General features: G+C 38.2%; 1 protein-coding gene across 5 annotated transcripts in view; it reads right to left on the bottom strand.

Moving 5' to 3' along the window:
* Nucleotides 1-15,546, bottom strand: part of VWA3B (von Willebrand factor A domain containing 3B) — a 225,073-nt gene that overhangs the window by 82,674 nt on the left and 126,853 nt on the right. For all 5 annotated transcript variants that reach the window (XR_006815228.1, XM_045980137.1, XM_045980138.1 and 2 more), the window contains 2 exons: nt 14,174-14,304; nt 11,122-11,279 (listed from right to left, as the gene is read on the bottom strand). Coding sequence is in view for 4 of the 5 variants with exons in the window: in XM_045980137.1 (XP_045836093.1) it covers nt 11,122-11,279; nt 14,174-14,304 (289 nt within the window). In the remaining variant the exon portion in view is untranslated. The remainder of the gene's footprint in view (nt 1-11,121; nt 11,280-14,173; nt 14,305-15,546) is intronic.

The following is a 15,546-nucleotide window of genomic DNA, read 5'->3' as shown; positions in this document are numbered from 1 at the left end:
GGGTAGATGAGCTAAATTTCATCTGGTCTCAAGAATTCACCTAGATAGTCATCAAACCATTCTGAACACCTACAAACTGAATAGGAGATAGATTAGAACAAGAGCAGCAATTCTAGGAACAGAAAAGCAACCTTGGAAGGTCTGGAAGACGGGACGTGCGGAGAAGTGAATCCAAGGCAATACATGGGAAGATAGACCATGGAGGGGAGGGTCTGGCTCCTGACAAGCCGTAGAGCAGTGGAGCATAAAATCAGAACTTCTAGAAGTCTGCTCCATGGAGGGATGTCAATCCAGAGGTGAAGCAAGGGAGTGGAGCCCCTGCTGGGACAGTGTGGTCTCAGGACCCTCAGGGTCACAGAAAGACCAGGGGTGCCTGAGTGAGCAGAGCTCCCAGCTATCGGAGCGGGGAAGCTGGCTGCAGAGACAGAGCCGAGGAGTGGGCTTTAGGCTCAGGGTTACTTTGAACTGTGATCCAAGGCAGAGTTGGGCCACTGCTCTTTGAGCAGGGACCCCACAAGTTGCAGATCCGGGGAGACACCCCCCCCCTTTCCTCCTCTGGGAGGAGCAGTGCAGGAGCACGCTGAAGAAATCTGCTGGGTTTGGAGACTCCAAACGGGGCCATGCGCCAGAGATGGAAACAGTCAGAGGCCCAGTGAGCACAGAGTGCAGCCGGAGACCAGGGAGATGGGAGAGATTGACTGCTTTCCTCTGAGGGCACACTGAGGATTGTGACCCTGACCTCTGGCTCCCATTGGCCAGAAACTGGGAGGCTGCCATCTTCATTCCCGTCCTCCAAAGCTATATGGAAAGCATTCAGGGAACAAAAGCTACCAAGAGCAAACCTGAGCAGATTGGCCCCTGGCAAGTGTGGTGCAATTGTAAATTGGGCAAAGCCATTTAAGAATCACCACAAGAAGCCCCTCTCCCAGATCAGCAAGAACATCCAGGCAAGACAAACATTACCAATCAATGAGAAATGCAAAATACCAATGCTAAGGGAATACAGCACACAGAATTTATGGCTTTTTTCCCATGATTCTGAAGTCATTCAAAGTTAAATTTTTTTACTTTTTGTTATTTTTTTTGTTTAATGTTTCCTCTTTCATATTTTAACCTATTTTACCAATACCTTTTTAAAAATCTTTTTAAATTTTTCATATTCTGTCCCTTCATTGTATTTAACTTTTTTTTTTGTATACATGTAAGTTTTTTTTTTCTTTAAACTTTTGGGATACAGTTTCTTCTAGAAGACCAAAATGTACCCTAAATCTAGCATATGGCTTTGTTCTAGTCTCCAGCCTGATCACATTATCTCCTTTTTTTTTCTTTTTTAAACCAACTTCTTATCAGTTCCTTTTTAAAAATCTTTTAAAATTTTCGTCTTTATAGTCATTTTATCTCTTCACTATGTTTACCCTTATTTACATATAAAAATATTCATATAGATATATATGTTTTTCTTTCTTTAAAATTTTGGGAGGCAGTTTCTTCTAACAGACCAATACATGCCTAAAATCAAGTGTGTGACTCTGTTCTATTCACCAGCCTAATCATATTTTTTTTCTCTTCTTCTCCCCCTGGTTTCAGCTCTCTTCTGATTTGTTTAGTGTATATTTTTCTAGGGTCATTGTTACCCTTTATCACTTTGTTCTCTCATTCATCTATTCTTCTCTGGACAAAATGACAAGGTGGAAAAACTCACCTCAAAAAAAAACAAGAGGCCAAAAAAACCCCAAAAACAAAAAAAAAAAACACAAACAAAAAAGAGGCAGTACCAACTAATAGGGACCTAATCAATACGGACATTAATAAGATATCAGAGCTAGAGTTCAGAATGATGATTATAAAAATGCTAGCTGGGCGTGAAAAAAGCACAGAACATACTAGAGAATGACGTTCTGGAGAAATAAAATCCCTTTCTGGAGAAATTAAAGAACTAAAATTTAAGCAAGTTGAAATAAAAAAAGCTATTAATGAGCAATAAAAAATGGAAGCTCTTACTGCTAGGATAAATGAGGCAGAAGAGAGAATTAGTGATATAGAAGGCCAAATGATGGAGAATAAAGAAACTGAGAAAAAGAGAGATAAACAACTGCTGGATCATGAGGGGACAATTTGAGAGATAAGTGATGCCACAAGATGAAACAATATTAGAATAACTGGGATCACAGAAAAAGAACAGGGGGGTGGGGGCAGAATGCATATTGGAGCAAATTATAGCAGAGAACTTTCCTGATATGGGGAAGGAAACAAGCATTAAATTCCAGGAGGCACAGAGAACTCCCCTTGAAATCAATAAAAATAGGTCTACACCCCGTCATTTAATGGTTAAACTTACAAGTCTCAGAAACAAAGAGAAAATCCTGAAAGCAGCTCAGGAGAAGAGGTCTGTATCATACAATGGTAGAAATATTAGATTGGCAGCAGACCTATGCATAGAGACCTGGCAGACCAGAAAGGACTGGCATGATATATTCAGAGCGTTAAACCAGAAGAAGATGCAGCCAAGAATACTACATCCAGCTAGGCTGTCAATGAAAATAGAAGGAGAGATAAAAAGCTTCCAGAGCAAACAAAAACTAAGAGAATTTGCAAACACCAAACCAGCCCATAGGAAATATTGAAAAGGGTCCTCTCTAAGCAAAAAGAGAGCCTAAAAGTAACAGAGACCAGAAAGGAACAGAGACAATATATAGTAATGGTCTCCTTACAGGCAATACATGGCACTAAATTCATATCTTTCAATAATTAGCCTAATGTAAATGGGTTAAATGCCCCGATCAAAAAACACAGGGTATCAGAATGGATTAAAAAAAAACAAGACCTATATGCTGTCTATAAGAAACTCATTTTAGACTCAAAGACACCGCCAGATTTAAAGTGAGGGTGTAGAAAACAATTTACCATGCTAATGGACATGAAAAGAAAGCTGGGGTGGCAATCCTTCTATCAGACAAATTCGATTCTAAGCAGAAGACTATCATAAGAGATGAGAAGGACACTATATCATACTTGAATGGTCTGTCCCACAAGAAGATCTAACAATTTTATTTATTATTTTAACTATTTTTATTAGCATATAATATATTATTTGCCCCAGGGGTACAGATCAGTGAATCATCAGGCTTACACATTTCATAGCACTCTCCATAGCATATACCCTCCCCAATGTCCATAACCCAGCCACCCTATCCCTATTCCCTCCCCACCCCCCAGCAACCCTCAGTTTGTTTTGTGAGATTAAGAGTCTCTTACGGTTTGTCTCCCTCCCAATCACATCTTGTTCCATTTTTCCTTTCCCTACTCCCCAAACCCTCCACTCTGCCTCTCAAATTCCTCATATCAGGGAGATCATATGATAATTGTCTTTCTCTGATTGACTTATTTCGCTCAGCATAATACCCTCTATCTCCATCCATGTTGTTGCAAATGGCAAGATTTCATTTCTTTTAATGGCTGCATAGTATTCCATTATATATATACAACACATCTTCTTTATCCATTCATCTGTTGATGGACATCTAGGTTCTTTCCATAGTTTGGCTATCATGGACATTGCTGCTATAAACATTTGGGTGCATGTGCCCCTTCAGACATTTGTATCTTTAGGGTAAATACCAAGTAGTGCTATTGCTTGGTCATAGGGTATATCTATTTTCAACTTTTTGAGGAAACTCCATGCTGAAAATCTAACAATTTTAAATATCTATGTCCCTATTATGGGAGCAGCCAATTATATAAACCAATTAAGAACAAAATCAAAGAAACACATCGACAATAATACAAGGATAGTAGGGGATTTAACATTCTCCTCACTGAAATGAACAGATCATCTAAGCAAAATATCAACAAAGAGGGGCGCCTGGGTGGCTCAGTGGAATAAGCTGCTGCCTTCGGCTCAGGTCATGATCTCAGGGTCCTGGGATCGAGACCCGCATTGGGCTCTCTGCTCCGCAGGGAACCTGCTTCCTCCTCTCTCTCTGCCTGCCTCTCTGCCTACTTGTGATCTCTCTCTCTGTCAAATAAATAATAAAATCTTTTAAAAAAAATATCAACAAGGAAATAAAGGCTTTAAATGACAGAGTGGACCAGATGGACATCACAGATATCTTCAGAACATTCCATCCCAAAGCAACAGAACACACATTCTTCTCGAGTGCACCTGGAACATTCTCCAGAATACATCATACCCTAGAAAACAAATCAGGTCTTAACCAGTATCAAAAGATTTGGATCATTCCCTGCACATTTTCAGACCACAATGCTTTGAAACTAGAACTCAACCACAAGAGGAAAGTTGAAAAGAACACAAACATATGGAGGCTAAAGAGCATCCTAGTAAAGGATGAATGCATCAACCAGGAAATTAAAGAGAAATTTTAAAAAATTCATGGAAACAAATGAAAATGAAAACACAGCTATTTGAAATCTTAGTGACACAGTAAAGGCGGTCCTGAGAGGTAAGTATATAGCAATACAAACCTGTCTCAAGAAACAAGAAAGGTCTCAAATACACAACCTAACCCTACCCTTAAAGGAGCTGGAGAAAGAACACTAAACCCAGCAGAAGAAGAGAAATAAATAAAGATTAGAGAAGAAATCAATGAAATAGAAACCAGAACAGTAGAACAGATAAACAAAACTAGGAGGTGTTCTTTGAAAGAATGAATAAGACTGATAAATCCCTAGCCAGACTTATCAAAAAGAAAAGAGAACGGACCCAAATTAATAAAATCATGAATGAAAGAGCAGAGATCACAATCAACACCAAAGAAATACAAACAATTATAAGAACATATTTTGACCAACTATACACCAGCAAATTTGACAATCTGGAAGAAATGGATGCACTCCTAGAGACATATAAACTACCAAAACTGAACCAGGAAGATGCAGAAAACCTGAACAGACCCATAAAGAGTAAGGAGATTGAAGCAGTCATCAAAAATCTCCCAACAAATAAGAGTCAGGGCCAGATGGCTTCCCAGGGGAATTCTACAAACATTTAAAGAAGAATTAATACCTATTCTCCCGAAGCTGTTCCAAAAAATTGAAATGGAAGGAAAACTTCCTAACTCATTTTATGAGGCCAGCATTACCTTGCTCCCAAAACCAGACAAAGACCCCACTGAAAAGGAGAATTACAGACCAATATCCTTGAATAACACAGATGCGAAAATTCTCACCAAAATACTAGCCATTAAGATCCAACAGTACATTAAAAGGATTATTCACGACGACCAAGTGGGATTTATTCCTGGGCTGCAAGGTTGGTTCAACATCCACAAATCAATCAATGTGATACATTAATAAAATAAAGAACAAGAACCATATGATACTCTCAATAGATGCTGGAAAAGCATTTGACAAAGTACAGCATTCTTTCTTTTTTTTTTTTTATCATGAAAAAAAATGTATTTAGATTTAGCCAGCTGTACTCAGTTTAGATGATCCCAATTTTGTTGGCAACATCCAAAGCATCATAGTCAGGGGCCAGATGAACATATGCATTCTTCTCTCCATCAGTCCTGATCAAGGTGTTGACCTTGGCCACATTAATGTCACTTCATAGCCTGTTTGATCTGGTGCTTCTTGGCCTTGACATCCACAATGAACACAAGTGTGTTGTTGTCTTCTATTTTCTTCATGGTTGACAGTAGTCAGGGGGAACTTGATGATGGCATAGTGATCAAGCTTGTTTCTCCTGGGGACGCTCTTTCGAGGGTATTTGGGCTGCCTTCGGAGACGCAGAGTCTTGGGTCGTCGGAATGTAGGTGATGTGAGGATCTTCTTTTTTTGTGTGACTGTGGACACCTTTCAGCACCGCTTTCTTGGCCTTCAAAGCCTTTGCTTTGGCTCGGCTTTGGGAAGGGTAGGAGCTTCTTTCTTAGCTTTCAGCACCATCTTCGTAAAAGGGAACTACAGCATGCTTTCTTGATGAAAACTCCTTACAGTGTAGGGATAGTGGGTACATACCTCAATATTATCAAAGCCACCTATGAAAAACCCACAGCGAATATCATGCTCAATGGGGAAAAACTGAGATCTTTTCCCCTAAAGTCAGGAACATGGCAGGGATGTCCACTATCACCACTGTTATTCAACATAGTACTAGAAGTCCTAGCCTCAGCAATCAGACAACAAAAAGAAATAAAGGGCATCCTAATCGGCAAAGAATTCAAACTCTCCCTCTTTATAGATGATATGATACTTTATGTGGAAAACCCAAAAGAGTCCGTTCCAAAACTGCTAGAACTCATACAGGAATTCAGTGAAGTGTCAGGATATAAAATCAATGCACAGAAATCAGTTGCATCTGTATACACCAACAACGAGACAGAAGAAAGAGAAATTAAGGAGTCGATCCTATTTATAATTGTATCCCAAACCATAAGATACCTAGGAATAAATCTATCCAAACAGACAAGGAATCTGTACTCAGAAAACTATAGAATACTCATGAAAGAAATTGAGGAAGACACAAAGAAATGGAAAAAACATTCCATGCTCATGGATCGGAAGAACAAATACTGTGAAAATGTCTATGCTACCTACAGCAGTCTACAAGTTTAATGCGATCCTTATCAAAATACCATCAACTTTTTTCAAGGAAAGGGGAGAAATAATACTAAAATTTAAATGGAACCAGAAAAGACCCTGAATAGGCAGAGAAGTGTTAAAAAAAGAAAACAAAAATTGGGGGGACGCCTGGGTGGCTCAGTTGGTTGGGCTGCTGCCTTCGGCTCGGGTCATGATTCCAACGTCCTGGGATCGAGTCCCACATCGGGCTCCTTGCTCTGCAGGGAGCCTGCTGCTCCCTCCTGTGCCTCTGCCTGCTACTCTGTCTGCCTGTGCTCTCTCTCTCTCTGACAAATAAATAAATAAATAATCTTAAAAAGAAAATAAAACCAAAATTGGGGTATTACAATTCCAGACTTCAAGCTCTATTACAAAGCTATAATCATCAAGACAGTATGCTACTCGTACAAAAACAGACAAAAAGATCAGTGGAAAAGAACAGAGAGCCCAGAAATGGACTCTTAACTCTATTTCCAACTAATCTTTGACAATGTAGGAAAGAATGTCCAATGGAAAAAATGGGTGTTGTGAAAACTGGACAGCCATATGCAGACGAATGCAGCTGGACCATTTCCTTACACCACACACAAAAATAGACTCAAAATGGAGGAAAGGCCTCAAAATTAAGACAGGAATCCATCAAAATCCTTGAGGAGAACATAGGCATCAACCTCTTTGACCTGAGCTGCAGCAACTTCTTCCTAGACACATTGCCAAAGGGAAGGGAAGCAAGGGCAAAAATGAACTACTGGGACTTCATCAAGATCAAAAGCTTTTGCACAGCAAAGGAAACAGTCAACAAAACCAAAAGACAACTGACAGAATGGGAGAAGATTTTCACAAATGACATATCAGATAAAGGGCTAGTATCCAAAATCTATAAAGAACTTATCAAACTCAACTCCCAAAGAACAAATAATCCAATCAAGAAATAGGCAGAGGACATGAACACACATTTCTGTAAAGAAGACATTCAAATGGCCAACAGACACATGAAAAAGTTCTAAGCATCCCTCAGCATCAGGGAAATAAAAATTAAAACCACAGTGAGATACCACCTCACACCAGTCAGAATGGCTAAAATTAACCAGTCAGGAAATGACAGGTGTTGGCGAAGATGCGGAGAAGGGGGAACCCTCCTACACTCTTGATGGGAATGCGAGATGATATAGCCACTCTGGAAAATAGCATGGAGGTTCCTCAAATAGTTGAAAAGAGAGCTACCCTATGACCCAGCTATCGCACTACTGGGTATTTACCCTAAAGATACAAATGTAGTGATCCAAATGCGCACGTGTACCCGAATGTTTATAGCAGCAATGTCCACAACAGCCACACTATGGAAAGAGCCTAGATGAATGGATAAAGAAGATGTGGTATATATATACAATGGAATCTATGCAGGCATCAAAAAAAAAAACCCTGAAATATTGTCATTTGCAATGACATGGATGGAACTAGAGGGTATTATGCTAAGAAATAAGTCAATCAGAAAAAGACAATTATCATATGATCTCCCTGATATGAGGAATGTGAGAGACAAGACAGAGGATCATAGGGGAAGGGAGGGAAAAAATGAAACAAGATGAAACTAGAGAGGGAGACAAACCATGCCATACCCTTAATCTCAGAACAAATAGGGTTGCTAGAGGGGTGGGTGGTGGAAAGGATGGGGTGTCTGAGTGATGAACATAGGGAGGGTATGTGCTATGGTGAGAAAAATAAAATAAATGAATAAAAATAAAAAGAACCCAAAACCAGATAAAGACACTATGAGAAACAACAACTACAGGTCAGTATCACTGATGAACATAGATGCAAAAATTTTCAACAAAAGATTTTCAAACAGAATTCAACAAAACATTAAAAAAAAATCACTCAGCAGATTCAAATGGGATTTATTCCCAGGATGTAAAGGTGTTTCAATATTCACAAATCAATGTGATACATCACATTAAAAAGAGAAAGGATAAAAACTGTATGGATCATCTCAATAGATGTAGAAAAAGCATTTGACAAAGCACAAATGATAAAAACTCCATTCATGATAAAAACTCTCAACATAGTAGGGTTAGAGGAAATATACCTCAACATAATAAAAGCCACATACGAAAAAACCACAGTTAACACCATACTCAATGGTGAAAAATTGATAACTTTTCCTCTAAGAGCAGGAAAAAGACAAGGATGTTCAATCTCACCATTTTTAATTCAATGTAGTACTGGAAGTCTTAGCCAGAGCAATTACATAAGAAGAAGAAATAAAAGGCATCCAAATTGGTAAAGATGTGAAACATTCACTATTTGCAGATGACATGATACTTTATATAGAAAACCCAAAAGACTCCACCAATAAACTACTAGAACTGATAAGCAAATTTAGTAAAGTTGCAGGATACAAAATTAACATAGAGAAAACTATTGCATTTATATACACTCATAATGAAGTAGCTAAAAGAAAGAAAACAATCCCATTTACAACTACACCAAAAATAATCAAATACCTAGGAATAAACTTATCACCAAGGAGGTAAAAGACCTGTACTTTGAAAACTATAAAACACCGATAATAGAAATTGAAGATGATACAAATGGTAATATATTCCCTGCTCACGGATTAGAAGAACGAATAATGTTAAAATGTCCATACTACCCAAAGCAATTTAATGATTTAATGTAATCCCTATCAAAATACCAGCAATATTTTTCTTAGAGAACAAATACTACTGACATTTGTATGGAACTACAAAAGACCCTAAATAGCCAAAGCAATCTTGAAAAAGAAAAAGAAAGCTGGAGGTATCACAATCCTAGATTGCAAGAGTACAAAGCTACACATATCAAAAAGAATGCTACTGGCACAAAACAGACACACAAATCAATGGGACAGAATAGAGAGTCCAGAGAAAACCCACACTTTTATAGTAGATTAATCCATGGCACAGGAGGCAATAATATAGAGTGGGAAAAAGCTTCTTTGACAAATGGTTCCAGGAAAACTGGACAGCTACATGCAAGAGAATGAAACTAGTCAACTTTCTCACACTATAACAAACAAACTCAAAAAATGGATTACAGACCTAAATGTTGAGACCTAAAGCTATAAAACATCTGGAAGAAAACAGAGGCAGTAATTTGTTTGACATTGGCCACAGAGACTTTTTTTTTAGATCTATCTCCTCTGAAAAGGGAAATAAAAGCAAAATTAAACATTGGGACTACATCAAAATAAAAAGCTCTGCACAACGAAGGAAACAATGAACAAAATGAAAAGGCAATCTACTGAATGAGAGAAGATATTTGCGAACGATATATCTGATAAGGAGTTAATAACAAAAATATGAAGAACTCATATAACTCAACACCAAAAAACCCCAAATAATTCAATTAATGGGCAGAGAACCCGATTAGACATTTTGCCAAAGAAGACATACAGATGGCCAACAAACACGTGAAATATGCTCAACATCACTCATCATCAAGGAAATGCAAATCAAAACTGCAAGAAGACATCACCTCACACCTGTTAGAATGGCTGGAATCAAAAAGACAAATAACAAGTATTGGTGAAGATGTGGCGAAAAGGGAACCCTTGGGCACTGCTGGTAGGAATGTAATTGGTGTGCGCACTCTGGAAAATAGTATAGAGGTTTCTCAAAAAATTAGAATTATCATATGATTCAACACAATTCTACTTCTGGATATTTAGCCAAAGAAAACAAAAGCACTAACTCAAAAAGATGTATGCACCCCGATGTTCACTGCAGCATTATTTACAATAGCAAAGATATGGAAGCAACCTCAGTGTCCATCAACGGATAAATGGAAAAAGATGTAATATATATACATATTACAAACACACTCACATGAATATGATTCAGCTATAAAAAGAAAGAGATCTTGCCATTTGTCATAACATGGATGGATGGACTGTGAGTACATTATGCTAAATGAAATAAGCCAGACAGAGAAAGGCAAATACTATATGGCTTCACTTATATGTGGAATCCTAAAACAAAAAACCCACAAAAAAACAAAAAACAAAAAACAAACCAATCTCATAGACGCAAAGAGCAGACTGATTGTTGCCAGAGGTGGGGGATGGGGAAGTGGGCAAAATGGGTGAAGGGGTCTAAAGATAAAAACCTCCAGTTATAAAATAAATAAGGTCATGGGGATGTAATATACAGCATGGTGACTATAGTTAATACTTTACTGCATATCTGAAAATTGCTAAGAGGATAGATCTTAAAAGTCTTAATCATAAGAGAAATGTTTTTGTAACTGTGTGTGGTGACAGATGATAACTAGACTTACTGTTGTGATCGTTTTTCAATATATACAAGTATCAAGTCATTATATTGTACTCCTAAAACCAAAATAATGTTTGGGTCAATTATATGTCAATAAAGCAAAACAAAAACAAAAAAATCCCACAGGTTTAGGTTCCTTTTAAAATATTATGTGGATTTAGTTTTATTCTACCTTCTTGCATTGAAGGAAAACCTATAATGAGAATCAAACCATTTTGTTCACTGATACCTGCATGAAGGACTTTCTTTTTCTGTATCTTTTGATTTGAAAGATCCTCTGGTAAGTACAACATATTTAGGGATGACATTGGTGTTGACTTGACATCAGAATGAGGTTTTGCACATTTTTCTGGGGTTGAAACCATAGAACAGATTTCCTTTTGATGCCTGTTTTGATTTAGACAAAAAAATAGAAGAAAAAAAAAGAGGAATAAGAAGAGAGGGAAAATACAAAATTTCCATCAAGAAGGCAGAGTTAGATCAATAAAATCATGTTGAATGCTACAAACTAAAGGAGGGGGCCTCCTGTCGTCTGGTTAATTCAAGAATAATCTTTTTCCCCACCCAAAGCAGAAGTGTGAACAGGGGCCCTGATGTGGAGTCATTAAGTATGGCTCACATCACAGTTCTGTTCCTTTCTGGCTGTGTGGACACAGTAAAGTCCCTCAGTCTTTGAACTTCATCCTCCTCCTCCTCTAAAAACTGCAGGAAATTCAGGTGTGCACTGACTCTATGGGACTGATGTGAGAATTAACATAAGGGAGAGCCAGTTGTAAATCAGAAAGCCTTACAGAAACCCCTTTCTCTAACCAAAGGGTTGAATAGCTAGCTCTTACAAAAGCCAGAGAAGTGAAATCCTTGCCTTGGACCCCCTGTGCCAATATCAGATCACAGGAAACCACTCCTGTGAGGATCTGGGGCCAGGAGGGACCCTAGAAATGCCTGAGAATCTTCCCATATATATCATTTCTGAAGCTCTGAACATAGCAACCACAGAAAGGAAAGTTTCCAGAACAATCTCCTGCTCCAACACGTAAAGCATGGCCTCCCTCCTTCACCCCCGATCTGACTGCCTACTTTGTAGACCACCCCCAGTGTTCCATAATCATGTACGTCCGTATGGCCCCACCACACTGTGCACCTTACGATGGAAGAGACTGGGTTTGTATTCATCTGTGCATCCCAGTTTGCCTGGCACATGGTCCGTACTCCACAATGTTGGAAAAAAAGGAGGAAGGGACTGGAGGAGATTATGCTGAGTGAAAAAAACTAAGCAGAGTCAATTATCATACGATACGGTTTCACCTCTTGTGGAGCATAAAGAGTAATATGGAGGACATTAGGAAAAGGAAAGGAAAAGTGAATTGGGGGAAATCGGCAGGGGGGTGAAAAACCATAAGAGACTGTGGACTCTGAGAAACAAACTGAGGGTTTTGGAGGAGAGGGGGTGTGGGGTTAGGTGAGCCTGGTGGTGGGTACTAAGGAGGGCACGTATTGCATGGAGCACAAACAATGAATCTTGGAACACTGAAAAAATAAAATTAAATTAAAAAAAAAGAAAGGAAGGGTGAGGAGATTGGAGGCTGAAATGTTTTTCACCTGGTAGAAAGCAAGAACAAGGCAATTCGTTTTTGAGTGTAGTAAGTCAGTGATTAACTTTTCCTAATGTTCTAAGAATAGAAGCATGCTACCTGTAGAATGAGGCATTGAGCTTTATTCTTTCTTTATGTTAATTTAGAGTTAATTTATATAACAGTCATATCCTCGTTTAATCTCCCCAACAACCCTCTGACTACCATTATTCCCATGTTGTAGATCAGGAAACTGAGGCTCCACAAGGTTAAGTAACTTGCCTAAATTTACCCAACATGTAATGGTGGGAAGCCTGGATTAAAACACTTCTCTGCATGACTCCAGAACCTGCCTTATCCAGTCCCTAAAAAAGAAATATAAAAAAATACAAAAAAGAATGCATCCACTTCTCAATGAATGGCAGATAGAGTCAACTGACTAAACCAACTTCCAAACAATGGCTGGTAAGGTACAGAGGGTAATTTACACTGAGGTGCTGCTCATTTATTTGACTGCTGGTTTATTTGTTCATATTCTCTGCATTTAGAAGTTGTATCTGAGATTTTCCAATACTTTAAAAATAATGCTGTAAAATCTCATTATGAGATGGCCCAGTATAACATTTATCTTTTTTTACTGATTCCATTGCTCGTGCCTTGCTCCCTGCCCATATTAATGCTTAATTTGCTAACAGGAAGACAGTGAATTTTGATGAAGATGAAATCCTGATTAATAAATGTATTTTTTTAAAGATTTTGTTTATTTATTTGACAGACAGAGATCACAAGTAGGCAGAGAGGCAGGCAGAGAGAGAGGGGAAAGCAGGCTCCCCGCTGAGTGGAGAACCGGATGTGGGGCTCAATCCCATGACCCTGGGATCATGACCTGAGCCGAAGGCAGAGGCTTAACCCACTGAGCCACCCAGGCGCCCCTGATAAATGTATTTTTAACTTCTTTCCATTAGCTATCACGCTTTAAAATAAAAAGACGTCCTCCTGATAGAGTATTTACATGAATCTGTGATATTTGAATATCTGTACAATGTTAAATTGTTTTAATAAGATTTGACACCTTTTCTGAGTGTTGCAGTTGTTCTGATTTTTGTTTAAAAATTACTAATTAGAGACATATTAGAATATAGGGTAGAAAAAGACTTGAGACATTATCTATCCCAAATCTTACCACCACAGCTACCATTTTAAAGAAGAGGAAACCAAGACTCATCAATGGACAGGTTTGGAGAGAAGTCAGGGATTCACCAACACTGCACAGAGTGAAGTCCAGACCCCTGGGCCTCCTAATCCCTGAGTCCACTCTCCTGCCCTACACAGCACTCCTGCTGTGTTCTATGACTGTTGGGGTTGGGGGGCCCATCCACACTGAGTGGAGATAAACTGTTAACACTGTTCTAAGTGCCACACAAAGATTTCAGAACTTACATTTAAAGGTAAATATGTGGCTTCCTTAAACCATATATTAGATAATTAAATTATTAGATTATGCCTTCTCCTTTCTTAAGAGAAATTCTAACATAATCATGCTATGTGATTCTTTAACCCACTAAGCCACCCAGGTGCCCCATGCTATATGATTCTTTACACTAAAGGAAATCCCAAAAGTACTGCAGAAAGAAGAGGTATCAAGGAGAGTGAGCAGAGCATCTGAGAGGACCCCAGTGATGAGAAAAACAGGGGCTTTGGCACACTCACTTATTGTCCCCTTCCTTTTCTCCATTGTACCACCAATCCATGATTAAGGACTCTGAATAAAGGTCTTGTACCTTCTCCAGGTCACTTTGTCCCTGCTCCATTTCCTTAATTAAAAGAGTCAAATCTTCATTCTGCCAAAATGAGAAGTAAATATATTGTGAAATTGTATAAAAGAGTTCAAATTTCAAACATTTCTAAAGAAAACCAACTATATGAGAAAAAGAATTAAAGGATTTCATGTCATTCTCATACTACTGCATTTTAATAAACAGCTTTATTGAAATATAACTCATATACAACAAAGCAAACGCATGTGAAGTGTACCATTTGAAAAGTTTTGACATTCACACCTGTGAAATCTTCAGTGCAATCAAGAGAACAGACATATCCATCATCCCCAAAAGTTTCCTCAGGCCCCCTTGTAAATTTGCCACCCTCCATACCCCAAAACCCATCTCCCTCCAATTCCTCATCAACTACTCATCTTCCTTCTGTCACTATACATTAGTTTTGATTTTATAGAATTTTATATAAATGGAATCATACAGTATGTATTCTTTGTCCAGCTTCCTTCACTCATATAATTATTCTGAGATTCACCCATGTTGCAGCATGAAGCAAGAGTTTGTTCATCTTTATTGCTGAGTAGTATTGGACTATATACCGAATACCAAAACTCAGTCACCTGTTGAGGGACATCCTTGGGCTATTATAAACAAAGCTATGGACATCTGTGTACAAGTCTTATAGACATTTGTTTTCATTTCTCTTGAAAAAATGTTTATTTTAATGTGATTCACATTGTCCATTCTATCTTGGTCGATTTCTGGTAGTTTTTGTTTTGTGTGGAAGTGGCCCATTTTTTCCCAAGTTGTCAAATATGTGAGTATAAAGTTGTTCACTGTATTCCTTTTATAATATTTTTGATGGCTGTAAGATCTAATATGATAGCCCCTACTTTATTCCTGATATTAGTTCTTTTTGTCTTTGTCAGTCTTCCAAGATGTGTTATCAATTCTCGAGCTCTTTTTTTTTTAAGAGACAGCTTTTTCTCTCATTGATTTTCTCTATTGTTTTCCTATTTTCAATTTTATTGATTCATACTCTTATCCATATTATTTTCTTCCTACTGCTTGCTTTGGGTTTATTTTGCCCTTCTTGTTCTAGTTTCTTGGGGTAAGAACTCAGATTGTTGATTCAGTAACTTCCCTTGTTCCCAACAAGCATTTAGTGCTATAAATTTCACTCCCACTGTGTTAGCTGTTTTCCACATAGTTTGATATATGGTGGTTTTGTTTTCTTTTGGTTCTAAGTATTTTTAATTTCCTTTGAGACTTTCTCTTTGACCAATGGATTATCAAGGAATGTGTTGT

Source organism: Meles meles, chromosome 16, assembly GCF_922984935.1.
Source record: "Meles meles chromosome 16, mMelMel3.1 paternal haplotype, whole genome shotgun sequence".
NCBI lineage: Eukaryota > Metazoa > Chordata > Mammalia > Carnivora > Mustelidae > Meles > Meles meles.
Note: the sequence above shows the minus strand (reverse complement) of the source record. Positions and strands in the feature narration are given on the sequence as shown.